This window comes from Primulina eburnea, chromosome 4 (assembly GCF_022965805.1).
Source record: "Primulina eburnea isolate SZY01 chromosome 4, ASM2296580v1, whole genome shotgun sequence".
Lineage (NCBI taxonomy): Eukaryota > Viridiplantae > Streptophyta > Magnoliopsida > Lamiales > Gesneriaceae > Primulina > Primulina eburnea.
The window spans coordinates 2,756,275-2,773,439 of record NC_133104.1 but is presented as its reverse complement, the minus strand read 5'-3'; the positions used below and the strand labels follow the sequence as shown (position 1 = coordinate 2,773,439).

The 17,165-nt window shown below is 36.3% G+C and overlaps 1 protein-coding gene across 1 annotated transcript; it reads right to left on the bottom strand.

The window, feature by feature from the left end:
* Positions 1-8,086: 8,086 nt before the first annotated feature.
* Positions 8,087-8,596, bottom strand: LOC140829599 (uncharacterized). The gene has a single exon (XM_073192914.1). It carries the CDS (start codon positions 8,594-8,596, stop codon positions 8,087-8,089), a length of 510 nt encoding a protein of 169 aa, XP_073049015.1.
* Positions 8,597-17,165: the final 8,569 nt, after the last annotated feature.

The following is a 17,165-nucleotide window of genomic DNA, read 5'->3' as shown; positions in this document are numbered from 1 at the left end:
GTCTCAGTTATTAATTTTTTCATGCATATTAAAAAATTAATTGGAAATATAAATTATACAAATAACTTTCTAATTTCATCCTTATTCGATGAGTGTTCATATAAATTGTTTGTTATGTTTTCAATAGTTAGTTAGTTACGATGCCTCAAATTATATAGGGGTGTGTTAGTGAAATGAGTAGAAAAAATATTGTTAAATATGATATGTTCTTATATATTTGGACAAACAAAAATGAAAATGTTACCTATATAATTGGGATGAAGTTATTAATATTAATCACCGAACTGATAACCGAATTTTTTAATTTAGATGTGGATGTTAAAAAAAAAAGTTTATATAGTTCAATTTTAGATTATATATGTCAAAACTGAACTGACAATATTTAGTGAATTATGATTTTTTTAAAAAAACAATATTTGTTGATTGTTAATTATTTAATCGATTTATATTTTAAATCGTTTACTAAAAATTATATTTTTAATATACTATAATTATTAAATTTAAATAATTGTCGAAACTTGTGGGGATCCGGACGTTAATTCGATTCTTAATCATCTTTGGGACTAATTAATCAATTATAATAAACATGGTCTAATTTTTTTTAAAATACAATATTACATGCGGAACGTAATGGCATTTATTTATTACACATATCAGTTTAAGTTAAGGTACGAGTCCTGTACAGCATACATTTATTCAAATTAAGGTTAAACAACTAACATCAAGTGTCCAAACCCAATTTCTATTCCAAGTCCGTAGTCTCCACTCTAATCACGATCTCTCTTCATCTCCTTGACCCTGAACATGTCCCACCTGTTGTCATGTACACATACAAACAAGACAACAGTCGGATAACTCCGGTGAGAATTATATTCCTAGTATAAATCAACGAAACATGCATTTCATATAACAGAAATAAAAGCATGAAGCATATATTCAAAACATGCATCGCAATTAGAAACGTGAATTAATATCAAACTATAAATCATACTCGTGACTCCACATCTAAGACTAGACTCATTCTTAGTCTAGGGATCCCGGTTTCCAGATGTTGGCATTCCATATCGATCATCAGTAATAGAAGAAACTCCGATTCTATCCACATCGATATGGTATCGATCACCAATAATAGAAGAAACTCCAATTCTATCCACATCGATAGCCAATCATCCTGTGACAAACTTTGGCACTATCGCCAATACACTATCTTGTGACATCGTGCAATGTGCTCGTGGCGATCCCACCACTATCAGGCATTTCTGTCACAAGATTACTCATCTAATACACGCTTCCTACAAATCAATAGAACATCATATAATAATCAAATCAATTCATACAATAACAATAAGTATGTGATTTAGGGAAACTCAAGTATATCCTACTTGAGTCGATCTCCCAATACCACATTGACTTATACCTTTATCTTCTCGGTCTGTCGAAGACGAAGTCTCAAACTCAACTATGTCCATCTTCAGTCTGACTCTGTCGAAGCTTTGGACTCACTGCCTGTCGATGTCAATCTGGAAATAACAATATCGAATATACTGTATCAATGTACAACTCAAAATTCAAGATATAATCTGATCGATATCACGACACCATAATACAATCTCAATCAATATTGAATCTGATCAATATCAATTCCCTGATGTTTCGACGGCATAATAATATAACCTCGATAACCCCGTCACTTTCAACATCACCGATATAATAATACGGCTCATAATCAATATCAGATAAAATCAGAATCTAATCGAATTCGGTTTCCACGGCATAACAATACCATATAAATATACCACGCAATATAAATCAACAGATATCAATTCCTGTAACTCATACTCGATAACAACACAAATCTGGTATCAATTCTCAGTCTAATCACTCTGAAAATCATAACAATTTCGTACCGTATTTGTTCTTCGATCCGATTTCGATTATATAATGTCTGATATCGCAAGAACAACATATATGAATTCTATCCGATTCTGGCAATACCATAATTTCAAAACATATCGAAACGTAGTAAAACTTACGTCCAGTTGTAGTTGTCGTTGCTAGAAACTCGGTGCTGTACTCGGATATAAAATATAACGGACATATCGAAATATAAAGGCGTAAGGATTTGGAGCTTCCCTTTCTCGGCTCTTTTCTTTCTTTTCTTCTGAAGAATTTCAAGGTACGTATATATATATATATATATATATATATATATATATATATATATATATATATATATATATATATATATACGTACCTTATATATATATATATATATATATATATATATATATATATATATATATATATATATATATATATACACACATTCACGCATGCAAGGCAAGTGGCTAAATGTGCATACTGCACGTCTCGCGCATATGCGCGACCCATAGCGACGCATATGCGCGAGATACAAAGCCTCGGCGCGTCTTCGTCACGGCAGCTCGCGCATATGCGCGTCCCATCGTCGCGCATATGCGCGAGACTTACTATCTCGTGCAATGCAACTCGCGCACATGCGGGCCTACTGTCTCGTGCAATCCAACTTCTCTGCCCTGCTCGTGCATATGCGCTCGTTCACGTCGCGCATATGCGCCGAGCACTCCCCTAGGCTACTGGACACCTCGCGCATATGCGCGCCCTCACGCCGCGCATATAGCGGAGTCTTCTGCCAAAACCGCACATGTGTGCGCACCAACTCGCGCATGTGCGCGTATGGCATCTCCTTCGCACATATTTCGCGTCTGTTCTCGTCTTTCCCGGTCTAATTCCTTTCGTCCGTAATTACATCAATTAATCAAGAAATCATTTCGGATTAACAGAATAAATTTCTCGGGCCTTACAAAACCAAATAAATCGAATCGAAATAGTTTTCGTAGAAAATCGAATTGAACAATTTGAATATCAAATTATATCTTTTTAAAATCAAAATAAATTATGTAAAATCGAACCGAAAATACCATAAACATCCTTGATATCAGACGGAGATTGTTTGAAACCCAGATATTTTTTGACAGTCGTCATTCTTCTACACTATATATCAGGATTTTCTGCATTTAAAAGTATACATTCCAGAGTTCCGTAAATTTTTCACATAAAATTTGTCTTTTGAATTTTTCTTACTAGCTTTTGGAAAATACTAATTCAAATAAAAATCAAGTAACGTACTAATCACATGAGACTCACTCATTTAAAATACATAACTTTTGACGATGAGTTGATTTAGTAGCAGAAATACATTCCTATTTTATTATTCAAAATTTTCGAATAAAAAATCTACCGATCATACCATTTACTCAATCAATGATTTTTAACAAACTGTCCCAATTTTGATCCATGCCAAATGCCAATAGATTATTTACACCGCATACAATTTGCAACGCTTTTAATTTTACGTCGCTATTTTTACAACTGTTACGGTTTTTAAAAAAATTGAGTAGATCTCTTGTGAGCAGTCTCACTAATCTTTATATGTGAGACATGTCAACCATATCGATATTCACAATAAAAAGTAATGATTTTGGCATAAAAAATAATATTTTTTCATGGATGACCCAAGTAAGAGATCTGTCTCACAAAATACGACTCGTGAGACTGTCTCACACAATCACGGATAGCGTATACAAAATCTACCTGCAATACTCAGTCTTATTAAGCTGCAGGGTTTCAGTTGAAAAATTCTCCAGGGAGCTGTGGCTGTGTGCGTTCGGATTCAGTCATATTCAGTACCGGTGGCGGGATGATAAGTATAGGTCTAATTAAATAAATTCAATATTATTAGATATGTTCATACTTTCAGAAGTTTCCTAATTGGTCAATTTTTTTTCTTTTCAACTAACTATATTATATTCAATAAATAAAAACAAAGAAAAAGTACGTCTTTTTGAGTCATGAGACCATAAAAGATTTAAAAATGAATATTTTAACCCAATGTCTATAATCTCTGAAGAAATGATTCTCTGTTTTCTACACAAACTTCTGAAGAAAAATCATTTTTTTCTTCAAAAGATATGACTTTTGTAAATCTCGATACATTGAGATGAATTTTAAATCTATTTTTTGCTATCAAAATAAGGCAAAAAAAATAAAATTAATGCACAAGTGAATCGACAAGTGGTCCATCAATATTGTCCTAAAATCTGAAAAACGAGAATCTGTGTCGAATCTGGAAAGGTTTGAATTTTGCCTCCAATTAGTTATCAGTCTAATTACATTTGAAGTATGTTTCTTGTTAGATGTTCTCACGAATCTTTAATAGTGTGAAAGATCAATCCTACCGATATTCATAATAAAAAATAATACTCTTAGCATAAAAAGTAATATTTTTCATAGATGACTCAAATAAGAGATATGTCTCATAAAATATGACTCGTGAGATCGTCACACACAAAAATTTGTCTTACGTTTGATTGTTTATTAGGTTTCACCCATCCATAATTGATCCAATGATTTAGATCAAATTTCAATCAATGATATATATTTGGCCACTTGCTTATATACAGGAAGGTCATACGGTGCTGCAGTTCAGATTAGGTGTGGCATAAAATAAATAAAATGGCGACAACTTGAGGTCCAAAAAGGTTGTGGAGTTGGTTTCATGTCATATGGCACATATATAATATATATACTGGGACGGAGCCAAGTTGAGTCGAGTGGTGGCAACTGCATCCCCTCGACTATCCTCTGCCCCTCCCAATTTCTGCCATGCCTTCTCTCGATTCCCTCTCATCCTATCAAAGAAGTGTGCAAAATTTTCTATGGTGAGATGTTCGAGTTGGTGGAGCATGTGAATGTTTAACCAATGATTAAGAGTTTGATTTCTCTTATCGACACTTTTTCAAAAGAGTATGTCGCACGGTATATGCCAAGTGCATTTGGTTTTTACTTGGATAACATGATTTGTAAATTACTGCGTTAATTACGAATGGTTTTTCAGTTGGTTTCGAAAAAGAGTGGGTCTCATGTGAGACCGTCTCACAGATCATAATCTGTGAGACGAGTCAACCCTACCCATATTCACAATAAAAAGTAATATTCTTACCATAAAAGTAATATTTTTTTATGGGTGACCCAAATAAGAGATTCGTCTCACAAATACGACCCGTGAGACCGTCTAACACAAGTTTTTGCTTTCGAAAAAATAGCGTGACTTTCATCGTGAAAGAAAACCTCAAAATTGATCAATTATTAAATAAACCTCACCCCATTTCATTATAGGTATAAATATTATTTTATTTAAATAACATATAATTAAAATTGAAAAAATAAATTATAAACACAAATTCAATTTACGTCGTCAATTCCTATATTTAATTTATTGTTTTAATTTTAAATTTATTGTTTTAATTTTTGCACACTTGATTCCTATGAAACATGTTGTGGATGAAACATTAAATATTTGGTATCGTATAGTTTTAATTTTTTTGTTGTATTAAATTATATAATATTTTTTTGTTAAGAACATATAAGTAAAAATATAATAACAATTATTTTGTGTGTACATATAAATTATCATATATATTTATATTTTTTAATTAAATATTTTCTTAAAAAATAAATTATTTTCAGCAAATGCAAGGAAAGCCCCAAAAGTAAGAAGAGTTGAGACTTAACTTTAATGAGTGGATGAGGACTAATCTATCAAAAGATATGCAAAAGGACAAATTGACATACTGGAAAATGATGACTAGAGGCTGTATTATGACAACCTGCGGCAAAGTTGAAACAGATTATAGAAAAATGCAAAAACTTGTGTGAGACGGTCTCACGGGTCATATTTGTGAGACGGATTTTTTATTTGGGTCATCCATGAAAAAGTATTACTTTTTATGCTAAGAGTATTACTTTTTATTGTGAATATGGGTAGGGTTGACCCGTCTCACGGATTAAGATCCGTGAGACGGTCTCACGGATTAAGATCCGTGAGACGGTCTCACATGAGACCTACTCATAGAAAAACAAGTTGGGAATGAACTTCTAGTGTCTACTTCAAAAAATAAAAATAAAAAATAAAAAGGAAAATGAAAAATTCATGTGTGAATTGAAAAGTGAACACTTTGGATTCTTTCTTGTTAGCATATGAAGTCTGAACGACAGCAATTTATTGTCTACGATAGGGTTATAGACTATGAATAATCCGCAAGAGGGTGGGCCGTTGGTTTGAAAAAAAATCGTGTCTTGCTTTACAAGACATAATTTAGCTCTTAAATTTGTTTCTTTTTGATACTCACGGGAAATTTAGGGTCCGCTCCCAGCAAGTGTCACTAGTACAGACGCAGGGTTTTGAAATGATCCTGAGCCTGAAATCACAAATAAGATCGTTAAGAGGGGGCCAGGAGGGTGTCCTGGCGTAGCCCGTCCGACGCTCAAGTCAGTGACTGAGAATATAAGGGGGAGCAGCTAAGGGTGCTGCTGAAAACAATATAGTGAATTGAATGCCTGAACTGAACTATTCAAACCTGGTATTTATAGGAGAATACCTGGGCCCTTGATGGGCTTGTCTTTCATTTGTGCTTGGGCCGGGCCAGGGGTAGCGGGCCCATCCATAGGGTATCACCAGTCTCCCCCTCCCGAGTCGAACTGAATCGCAGGTTCGAAGTTCGATTAGTCGTGCTGTCCTCAGGTTACCGGGTGCGAGTTGTGCATTATCTTCCAGCCGTTCGTCAGTCCCCAAAAATTTGGAAACAAATCAAATCGTAATCCTAGCACCGCGTCAATTTATTCACAAGCTCTTTCCCGTCTACGCTCTACATGCGCGCCAACCCTAGCACTACTCCACCATCACCGCACCACCATCCGCGACCCTCACGCGTTCTTCACCACATCGCAGCGCCGCGCCACACCCCTGCCCTGCGCGCGCCTCACCATCGTCCGAGCAGATGAGCTCGCCGGCCGAGCCCATCGCCTCGCGCCGCGCCACACCCTCACCGAGCGTCGCGCTCGCCCATCACCTGCTACGCTCGCCCGGCGCGCCTCCACTCGCTAACTCCTCTGCTAGGTGATGCCTTAGCAGGAAAATAAAACTTAACGCGCCCACCCTCTAACTCCTCTGCTAGGCGATGCCTTAGCAGGAAAATAAAATCAACACCTCCACCATCTAACTCCTCTGCTAAGCCGGGCCTTAGCAGGAAAATAAAAATTCTCCACCCTGACCCTCTAACTCCTCTGCTAGGTGATATCTTAGCAGGAAAATAAAAACTCAACACTCCCACCCTTTAACTCCTCTGCTAGGTAATACCTTAGCAGGAAAATAAAAATTGAACACTCCCTCCATCTAATTCCTCTGCTAGGTGATGCCTTAGCAGGAAAATTTAATTTCTCACGATGTTCCTCTACTAGGCGATGCCTTAGTAGGAAAATAAAATATCTCCGCGCCCCAACTCTGCTCCTCTACTAGGCGATGCCTTAGTAGGAAAATAAAATTTCTCCCCGTCCTCTAACTCAGCTCATCTACTAGGCGATGCCTTAGTAGGAAAATAAAATTTTTCTCTTCTTCCAAACTCTGCTCCTCTACTAGGCGATGCCTTAGTAGGAAAATAAAATTTTTCCCCACCCCAACTCTGCTCCTCTACTAGGCCATGCCTTAGCAGGAAAATAAAATCTTTCTTTCACCCCAACTCTGCTCCTCTGTTAAGCAATGCCTTAGCAGGAAAATAAAATTTTTGCTCCTCTCCCCACTGCTCCTCTGCTAGACGATGTCTTAGCAGGAAAATAAAATTTATTTCATCCTCACAATACAACAACATCCATGAACTTAATATAAGAACTTGGCTTTATTGAATTCCAACTGATTAAATAGGAAAATGCAAAGATGAAATACATTAACAATAAATTCAAGAGTAATATTTTCTGAGGTGGTAAGCATTTCAGGGTCCCTTTGAAGCCTTGCCCTGCGCTTTCTCCAACTTTTATGCTCCTCTTATACCTCCCTGGGACAAAGTCACTCACTTCTTCCTCTCTTAATCATGTGAACCTCTACACGCGCTCTTTTCCCCTCCTCCCTCACTACCCCCTCATAACATCGACGCGCGGCTTTTTGGTCCCCACACAAGACTCCAACTCCTTTTCCCACAGGAAACTTAAGCTTCTAATGATAAGTGGAAGCTACGGCTCTGAAATCCTTCAGGGATGGCCGCTCTATTATTCCATTATATGCTGACGGGATATCTACCACAGTGAAGGCTATCATCTTTGTTACCCGCCGAGGATCAGTCCCCAAGGATAAGGGAAGAACAATCTGACCCAAAGGCGGGATAGCGTGTCCTGCAAACCCATACAGCGGGGTGGATACCGGCTCAAACTCAAATCCTCTCATCTTCATTTGATCCAACGTGCTCTTGAACAAGACGTTCACGGAGCTTCCATTATCAATAAATATTCTCGCCACATCGTAATTGGCAATGGTGGCCGTTACCACCAAGGCATCGTTATGTGGAGCCACAACGCCTCGAAGGTATTCCGGCCCAAAGTTGATGACAGGGTCTTGTGGTAAGTCTGCATCCCTAGATATCTCAAAGTTCTCCAACCTTCTCCCATGTGCCTTCCGAGCTCGCCCCGAGTCTCCATCAGTAGAACCCCCCGAGATCATATGAATCATTCCTCTCGTAGGGTGGTTATCCTCATTCATTCCCCTCCTCGGTTGGACGGGCTTCTGAGGGACATCTCGACCTTCCCCTCTCTGGTCCCCGATCCTCTGACTTGTCCATGGAGGACCTTGACCACGCTCCACGCCTATGGGACGAGCGAGACCTCTGTCGCCTCTTGGATGAGGATCCTTCTCGTATATCCCGCGAAGGCAATCTAGCACTGCACTCAACCCTTTGCGACTTCTCCCACCTCCCCTCGGACTCCCTCACTTCCATCACCTTGTCCCGACTCCCATCCAGAGGAACATGAGATGAGAATTGTCCTCTGCCCCTAGCCTTATCATCCTCCCTCTCGACCGCGCCTCTCTTCCTACTTCCTCTTTCCGCTCCCTCAACTCTACTTCCCCCAAGTCGCTGCTCCATCCTCTTATGCCGTTGGGCATCTTCGAGATTTACATATTTTTCCGCTCGAGATAACAGATCATCATAACTTGATGGAGGTTTCTTCACTAACGATTTAAAGAACTCTCCTCCTCTAAGTCCTTGGGTAAAGGCACTTATCATGATGTCAGGAGTGGCCGCTGGTATCTATAACGCTGCGTTGTTGAAACGCTGAACAAACTCTCGCAAAGTTTCAGCTTCTTGTTGTTTCACCTCAAACAGGCTCAAATAGTTTTTTTTGTGTGTTTTGCTGCTAGAAAATCTTTGCAAGAAAGCAGCGGAAAAATCCTCGAAAGATCGTATAGAGTTGGGCTGCAAGGTGTTAAACCATTGCTGAGCAGACCTCACCAACGTGCCCAGAAAAACCCTACACCTGACCCCATCTGAATATTGGTGCAACAGATCCACATTCTCAAATCTCCCCAAGTGTTCTTCGGGGTCCGTATGTCCATCATACTCTCCCACATTCGACTGTCGAAAATTTGGAGGAAGTCCTTCTACTAAAATGGCTAGTGAAAAGGGACTTCCTCTCTTGGGTGTCGGCGCTCTGCTTCCCAACTGCTGCCTCAACATCTGTATTTCCTTCCACATTTCTCTCATCTCACCAATATCCCCACTTTGGTGGGGCTATGTCTCTTCAACCCTACTCTGGTGGCCCTAAGCATTTTCCTCTTGCTCTTGACGAGTGGCTTGCTCTTCAGCAAACATAAATTCTTGGTTCCTCTTCATAGCCTCATCCACTATCCGAGTGATAAAGTGGCCCAACTGCTCCAGGGTCAAGTTCCCCACATTTTCATTAGGACGGGGTTGCTCGACCCTGTTCTCTTGACGAGGTTGTTCAGTTCTCGTTTCCGGACGGGGTTGTTCCTGCCTCGCCTCAACATGAGACGGTTTGGGTCCCTCTGAGGACGCGATGACGCTGGGTTAACTCTTATGCTTCCTCTCCTACCTACCATCTCTATGTCTCAACTCAAACTTCCCACAGACGGCGACAAGTGATACTCACGGGAAATTTAGGGTCCGCTCCCAGCAAGTGTCACTAGTACAGACGCAGGGTTTTGAAAGGATCCTGAGCCTGAAATCACAAATAAGATCGTTAAGAGGGGGCCAGGAGGGTGTCCTGGCGTAGCCCCTCCGACGCTCAAGTCAGTGACTGAGGATATAAGGGGGAGCAGCTAAGTGTGCTGCTGAAAACAATATAGTGAATTGAATGCCTGAACTGAACATTCAAACCTGGTATTTATAGGAGAATACATGAGCCCTTGATGGGCTTGTCTTTCATTTGGGCTTGGGATGGGCCAGGGGTAGCGGGCCCATCCATGGGGTATCACTTTTATATATATATTGAAGAAAACTTAATCCACCAAATAAAAAAGCGAGACGATCTAGATGCTAGAGAACAAAGAGAGAATTTTCTGAAAAACTCGCAAAGACGAAGTATCATTGTTTCACTATGTTGTCGTGACGTGTTGGAAACATTTGAAGACAATACATGTACAAAGTGTTAATTGAAGAATTGTTATGTTGCTCCGAATTTTGGCAAGATTGACATTCTTGTGTTTGGTTATTTTGTTATTTATATGCTAAGATGCAATTTATTTTCTTAACTTGTTAAGGAAGATAATTTTCGTTTTTTATCTAATATAAGTTTTATAAATTTGATTTATTTTCTAGTGATTATTTTTTCTTGAGACATCACAATCGCATAAGTATGTTCAATGGTGGGGTTTTTTTAAAAATAATTTAATTTTTAAAATTAATTTCAAAAGTAATTTAAAAAAAACGTTTGCAAAAATAGCTCAATCCGCGCTTACAAAGCGTGGACGCTGCTCACGTGGAGCAGCGTCCGTGCTTCGTAAGCGCGGACCTTGCAAACGTGGAGCAGCGTCCGTGCTTCGTGTCCGTGCTTACGAAGCACAGATGGTTTTTGTGACGGAATTTAGCGACGGATTTTATATCAAAACCGTCGCTCAATTTCACCAGCTATAAACCGTCGCTAAAATTGAATCAGCGACGGTCATTTTAGCGACGGAAAAAACCGTCGCTAATATCCGTCGCTAAGTCGTACCCTCACGCTAATAAGTATTAAAAACATTTACATGTACGCCGCGGATTATCTTGAACTTTCAACGACTTGTATCTTTGCAGCATGCAATGTACGCTACGGAAAAAGAATTTGCCCGCTGCGGAAAAAGGATTTTTGACCAAGACAGAGTTTGAAAATCCTGCTGGATAGTCTACCTTTTTATGATGGTGTACTATAATTTATAAGTTAGTAGGATTTTCAAACTCCGTCTTGGTCAAAAATCCAGCTGGCCAAACAAACCAAAATCATCCATCCCTGACTCACTAAAAAAACGAGGTTGGATAGTAGAGGTTCCTGAAAAAACTTATTTCGTGATGAATTTTTGTCTTTTTTTTTAATGTCTTCACTACAACAAAAACGGTTTTTCGCAGCGCGCGAATTCTTTTTCCGCATCGCACATTGCATGCTGCAAAGATACAAGTCGTTGAAAGTTCAATATTATCCGCGGCGTACATGTACATGTTGTTAATACTATTATTAGTGTGTTGTGTCTGATGATAAAGAAAATAGCAAAACGTAGCAACGGATGCTAGCGACGGTTTATTCCGTCGTTAAAAAGAGCGAACGGTTTGTAAACCGTAACTGATTCAATTTTAGTGACGGTTGGTAAACGGTCGCTGATTCAATTGTAGCGACGGTTTATAGCTGGTGCCATTTAGCGACGGTTTTGGTATAAAACCCGTCGCTAAAGTCCGTCGCAAGAACCGTCCGTGCTTCGTAAACACGGACGCTGCTCCACGTTTGCAGAGTCCGCGCTTACGAAGTACGGACGCTGCTCCACGTTAGCCGCGCTTCGTAAGAGCGGATTGAGCTATTTTTGCAAACGTTTTTTTTTTAAATAACTTTTGAAATTAATTTTAAAAATTAAATTATTTAAAAAAAAAAAACCCTCAATGGTGTAATATCTTGCCTTTTTAGCCTGGGAATATTCAAGACCGTTAATATCAAAATTTAATATATTATTTGGTTCGTGAGATGAAATGATAAGTTCTGTATAATATAGATATGATCAGTCAAATAAAAAATGGATATATGACTATATTTATTTATAAAATTTGAATCAACTTACAATAATGTATAATAATTTAATGTCTTTTAATTTTAAGACATAATGTATTGAATATGTCTCTTGTCAGACGGTCTTACGAATCTTTATCTGTGAGACGAGTTAACCCTACCGATATTCACAATAAAAAGTAATACTCTTAGTATAAAAAGTAATAATTTTTCAGGATGACCCAAATAAGATATATGTCTCACAAAATACGATACGTGAGATCGTCCCACATAAGTTTTTGTCTAATGTATTTTAAGGTCATTTTGACAGTGTTTCATGGTTAGTACGTGTGGTCTGAATAATGGTTTGAGTACCATATTAATATGCTTGTTTTTAAAGTTCAATAAGCCTTCTTGTAAATTTACTTTTTAAAATAATTATTATTTACTATAATTTTTAAACCGTGAAAAGAATTTTAAAAATTAATTATTATTTAATATATAATTTATAAACCGTGAAAAGAACAACTAAACGAATCCTATTTCGTCAAACCTGCCTTGATTTTCAAATTTTCTTGGGCGACAAGAGAGAAATAAAAAAAAAAGTCAGCTATTTAGTTTGGATCAATAATAATAATAATAATTGTAGGAAATTCGTATCCATTGAAAAAAAATAAGGAATTTTTCTTTGAAAATTCCTTAGAAAATATCATACCCTATAATCCATTATAATTTTATATTTTTTTTCCTTTTTTATATAAAAAAATTCCCTTTAACTTGTATCTTTACAACACAAGATTGATTACATTTCACTTCTATCATATTAATCTATTAAAAATTATTTAAATGAATTAACTAAGTATTAATGTTAAATTTTATATATTAATATATCGTTAGTGCTTTCTCGATCTGAAGTGGAAAGACAGAGTAACTAGCCCACATTCAAGCCTCCCTACAATTTTTATTTTCACCAATATTTTCACCAATATTTTCACGGTTCTATAGTTCACAGAAAAGCGATCCCTGATTATTGAATCATGTATAAAGTCCTAACAATTAAATTAAATTCGTTAAGTTTTGGCATTAAAACATGTTATTACAAGAAAAATTCAAATAACCACTTTGGCCACGTCTATTTCATTTTAGGCATTTAAAAGATTTGTTTAACATAAAAGTACAAATTGTATATTTCATATTTATGTGTTGTGTGCATATGTTATAACACATACTCACAATATGTAGCGGAATACATTAATTTAACACACAATATATTTTACTGAATAAAATAAAACAAAATAAATCACGTATGAGTATAAAAACGTGTGTCGTGCTGTCTCAAAATAAAATATTCACCAGAAAACAATAATTATTTTACAAAACAATACTGGTGAAACTACGAAAAACTAGTTTTTTTAACAAGTCAATGAAGTAAATTGGATCTCAAAAAAAAAAAAAAACCATGGATGCAACAACTGTATCGCCGAAACCCAGAGCCACAAATAACTATTCAACCAACACTTTATATGGGCGTTGTCTTCGAGTGTCTTCAACACTTCACGGTAACACTACAATACATCTTGGCTTGAGCTCTTTATTAATTCTCCGATGTAATTCCTTGCTCTTCCTGCAACGTTTCGTTGCTCTCCTTCAACTCAAAAACCACATCTACGCAGCATCAATGATATCTTATTTATAGACTTCATTTTCCCTAGAGTTTATTCGTTGTATAGAGTCCAACACAAATATGAAAACAAGAATTTAATTAAGAAATAAACTCTTTTGAACAATAGTATAATATCTAGGGATATCAACAGAATCTCCATCAACAAACTATGTTAAACAAAAGAATGGAAGAGTGACATGTGGATGTGGTGCAAAAGGAAGGATAATTAGAAAATGAACACTGAATATAGAAGGAATCCCCAAGCTTCACAATATGATTCATGTCAAGTGACTTAATTTAAACATAATAAGTATGTTAAGTTTGATAAAAAAAAATATTGTCAAGTTTTTGATAAGCACTTTTGTGATGTCAGGTACAAGATATGCAGATAATTGCTATTAACTATGAGAAGAACTTATTTTCGAACATATAAAAGTAGTGAACTTGATCTATGATATAAAAAATTGAGTCATGCAAACTTCAAGATATTGAAAAACCTTAGTAATTATGATGTTGTACGACGCACACTCAATTTATTCTCAGGGGTACTATATGTTTGCGTAGCTTGCCAAAAGCGTAAGCAAACTCAGGTGTTGCACCTCGTGTTGCAGCACTTCAGCATAACACGCTGTCTTGAGCTACTACATATGGATCTTATAAGTCCAATGGAAGAGTAAAGCTATGGAGGTAAAAGTATTCTTTTGTTTGTGTCGATGATTTTTCACAGTTCACATGGGTAAGCTTTCTTATGAAAAATCAGACCTTTTCATTGCTTTTAAAAGTTTACTTGCAAATTTAAATAGCCTGCATAACTTAGAGCTAAGAAAAATCAGATCTGACCATGATAAAGGAGTTTGAGAACTTTTTGTTTTCACTGTTGTGTGATAAGAAATGTATAAATCACGAGTTATCTACCCCAAAGACTCTCGAACAACATGATATTGCCGAACGAAAAAAACGTACCTTGAAAGAATGGCTAGAGTGATGCTGAATTCAAAGAATATTTCAAAACTTTTTTGGACTGAGACCCTAAACACATCATGTCATTTTTCAAATCGTGTATTTTTATAAATGGTTCTACTATGACATTGTATGAGATAATCATGAGAAAGAGACCGAATCTTATATTTTCATATTTTTGGATGAACTTGCTTTGTTTTAAATTATAGAGATCAACTAGGCAAGTTTGACTCTAAAAGTGATAAGTGGTTGTTTTTTGGATACTCTACAAATATTAATATCTAATTAATGTTTAATTTAAAAACAAGCACGATTATGGAATCCATTAATGTTGTATTTGATAATTTTATTGATTTCAAAGGAAAAACAATTGAAGATGATAAAGAAGATTGATAGTAGTGCCCATGCCACTGAATAGTACGGATATTGTAACACCCAGCACAACATGGCCGCTAAGATCCAAAGAATATGAGGAGGATCAACAAAGTGATGATGGTATGAAAGATTATGGAAAAATATTCTCGACAAAATATAGAAGAATCGTATCTCGTCACATATCATTGAAGATGTACATGAGACATGCAAACTCGAAGGAAGGAAAACATTGACTATTAAAAAAATGATCGAACTAATATCCATAAGTTCTGTATTCTCTCAACATGTTAATGTGATTGGAACAAAATGGATTTATAAGAACAAAACTAATGAATTAGAGAATGTTGTTAGAAATAAAGTTTGGTTGATTGCTCAAGTGTATACACAGGTTGATGGAGGTGGATTTGGATTAAACCTTTGCTAGTGTAGCTCGCATTGAGTTTATCCGACTATTGCACGCCATTGCATTTCACATATGGATTAAAATTTAACAAATGAATGTAAAAATTGCTTTTTTGAATGAAATTTTGGATGAAGAATCTTATGTGAGTCAACTAAAAGGATTTGAGGATTCACATAACTTGGACCATGTTTACAAGCTGAAAAAGTCATTATATGGACTGAAATAGACTCCACGTGCTTGATATGGTAGGTTGACTGATTATCTACTTGAGATTGACTTCAAACAAGGTGAGGTCAATAAAACTCTTTTCGTTCAAATATTGAAGCATGATATACTCATATGTCAAGTTTATGTTGTTGATAATTTTTTGTGCTTCTTCAAAAAATCATGTGAATAATTTTGTTGAATGTATGTCTTCGAAATTTGAAAATAACATGGTAGGCGGGTTATGTTTCTTCCTTGACCTTCAAATAAAGCACTTGTAAGATGAAATCTTTTTGTCTCAAAACAAATATTCAAAGAATTTAGTGAAGAAATTTTGACATGATAACAATAAACACATGAAAACTCCGATGTAGTCTAGTGAGAAACTATGCAAAGACAATGTTATTGAAGGTGTTGACAACACTTTTTACTGCAGCATTATTAGCAGTCTCCTATATTTGACTGCAAGCCATCCAGATATCATGTTTAATGTATGTTTGTGTGTGATGTACCAATCAAATCCCAAAATCACACTTAAAAGTTGTGAAACATATATTATGATACAAATCAGACACTTCGGATCTGAGATTGTGGTACACTAGAGAAACCAATTGAGTAATATTTAGTGATGCCAATTGAGCTGGGGATTTAGATGACAGAAAGAGCATTACGGGAGGTTATTTATACCTTAGAAATAACTTAGTTTCATGGTATAATTGGAAGAAAGATTGTGTGTCACTCTCGACTGTTGAATCTAAATATGTGGTAGTTGAAAGATGTTGCTCTCAACTTCCATGGATGAATCAAATAGTAGAAGACTATTGCTTAAGAGTGATACTCTCATAGCATAATGTGATAACGTAAGTGCAACTAACATCTCAAAAAATCCAGTACAATGCTCTCTAACAAAATACGTTAACATTAGACATCATTTTATTCGAGATTTAGTACAGAAATGTTTGATCCGCATGGCATTTGTTGGGACTAATAACCAACTGGCGAACATATTCACAAAAGCATTAGATTTTGAGATATTTTTCAATCTTAGGAAATTTCCATGCATATGCACATTCTGATCACTCACGGATATTGTCTTAGATATTACAACATTTAGGACAACACACGTACAACACATTGCTCTTCTAGTGTTAGAGCTATCACTTCTGAAAAAAATTTATTGAGAATGCTGTCAGGAAATATTATCAACTTCGGTGAAAACACCTCACAAGTAAATACATTACATGCACTTTATCATATTTTTATTATGTTCCATTCTTTTGTAAGGATAATTAGGTCATACATACACATAAGTTTGTGAATTTTTTTGCTCAAACCGTTATCAGTTTTTCAACATAAAACATATGGTGAAAAACCTTATTTTCTAAAATCAAATATTTATGATATCGGATGGTTTAGATGAGTTAAGCCAACATGGAGTTTAAATTTGGAAGT

Bases quoted from the DNA above. Each gene is read 5' to 3' on its own strand.
- LOC140829599 (XM_073192914.1), bottom strand. From the start codon at position 8,596: ATGATTCATATGATCTCGGGGGGTTCTACTGATGGAGACTCGGGGCGA.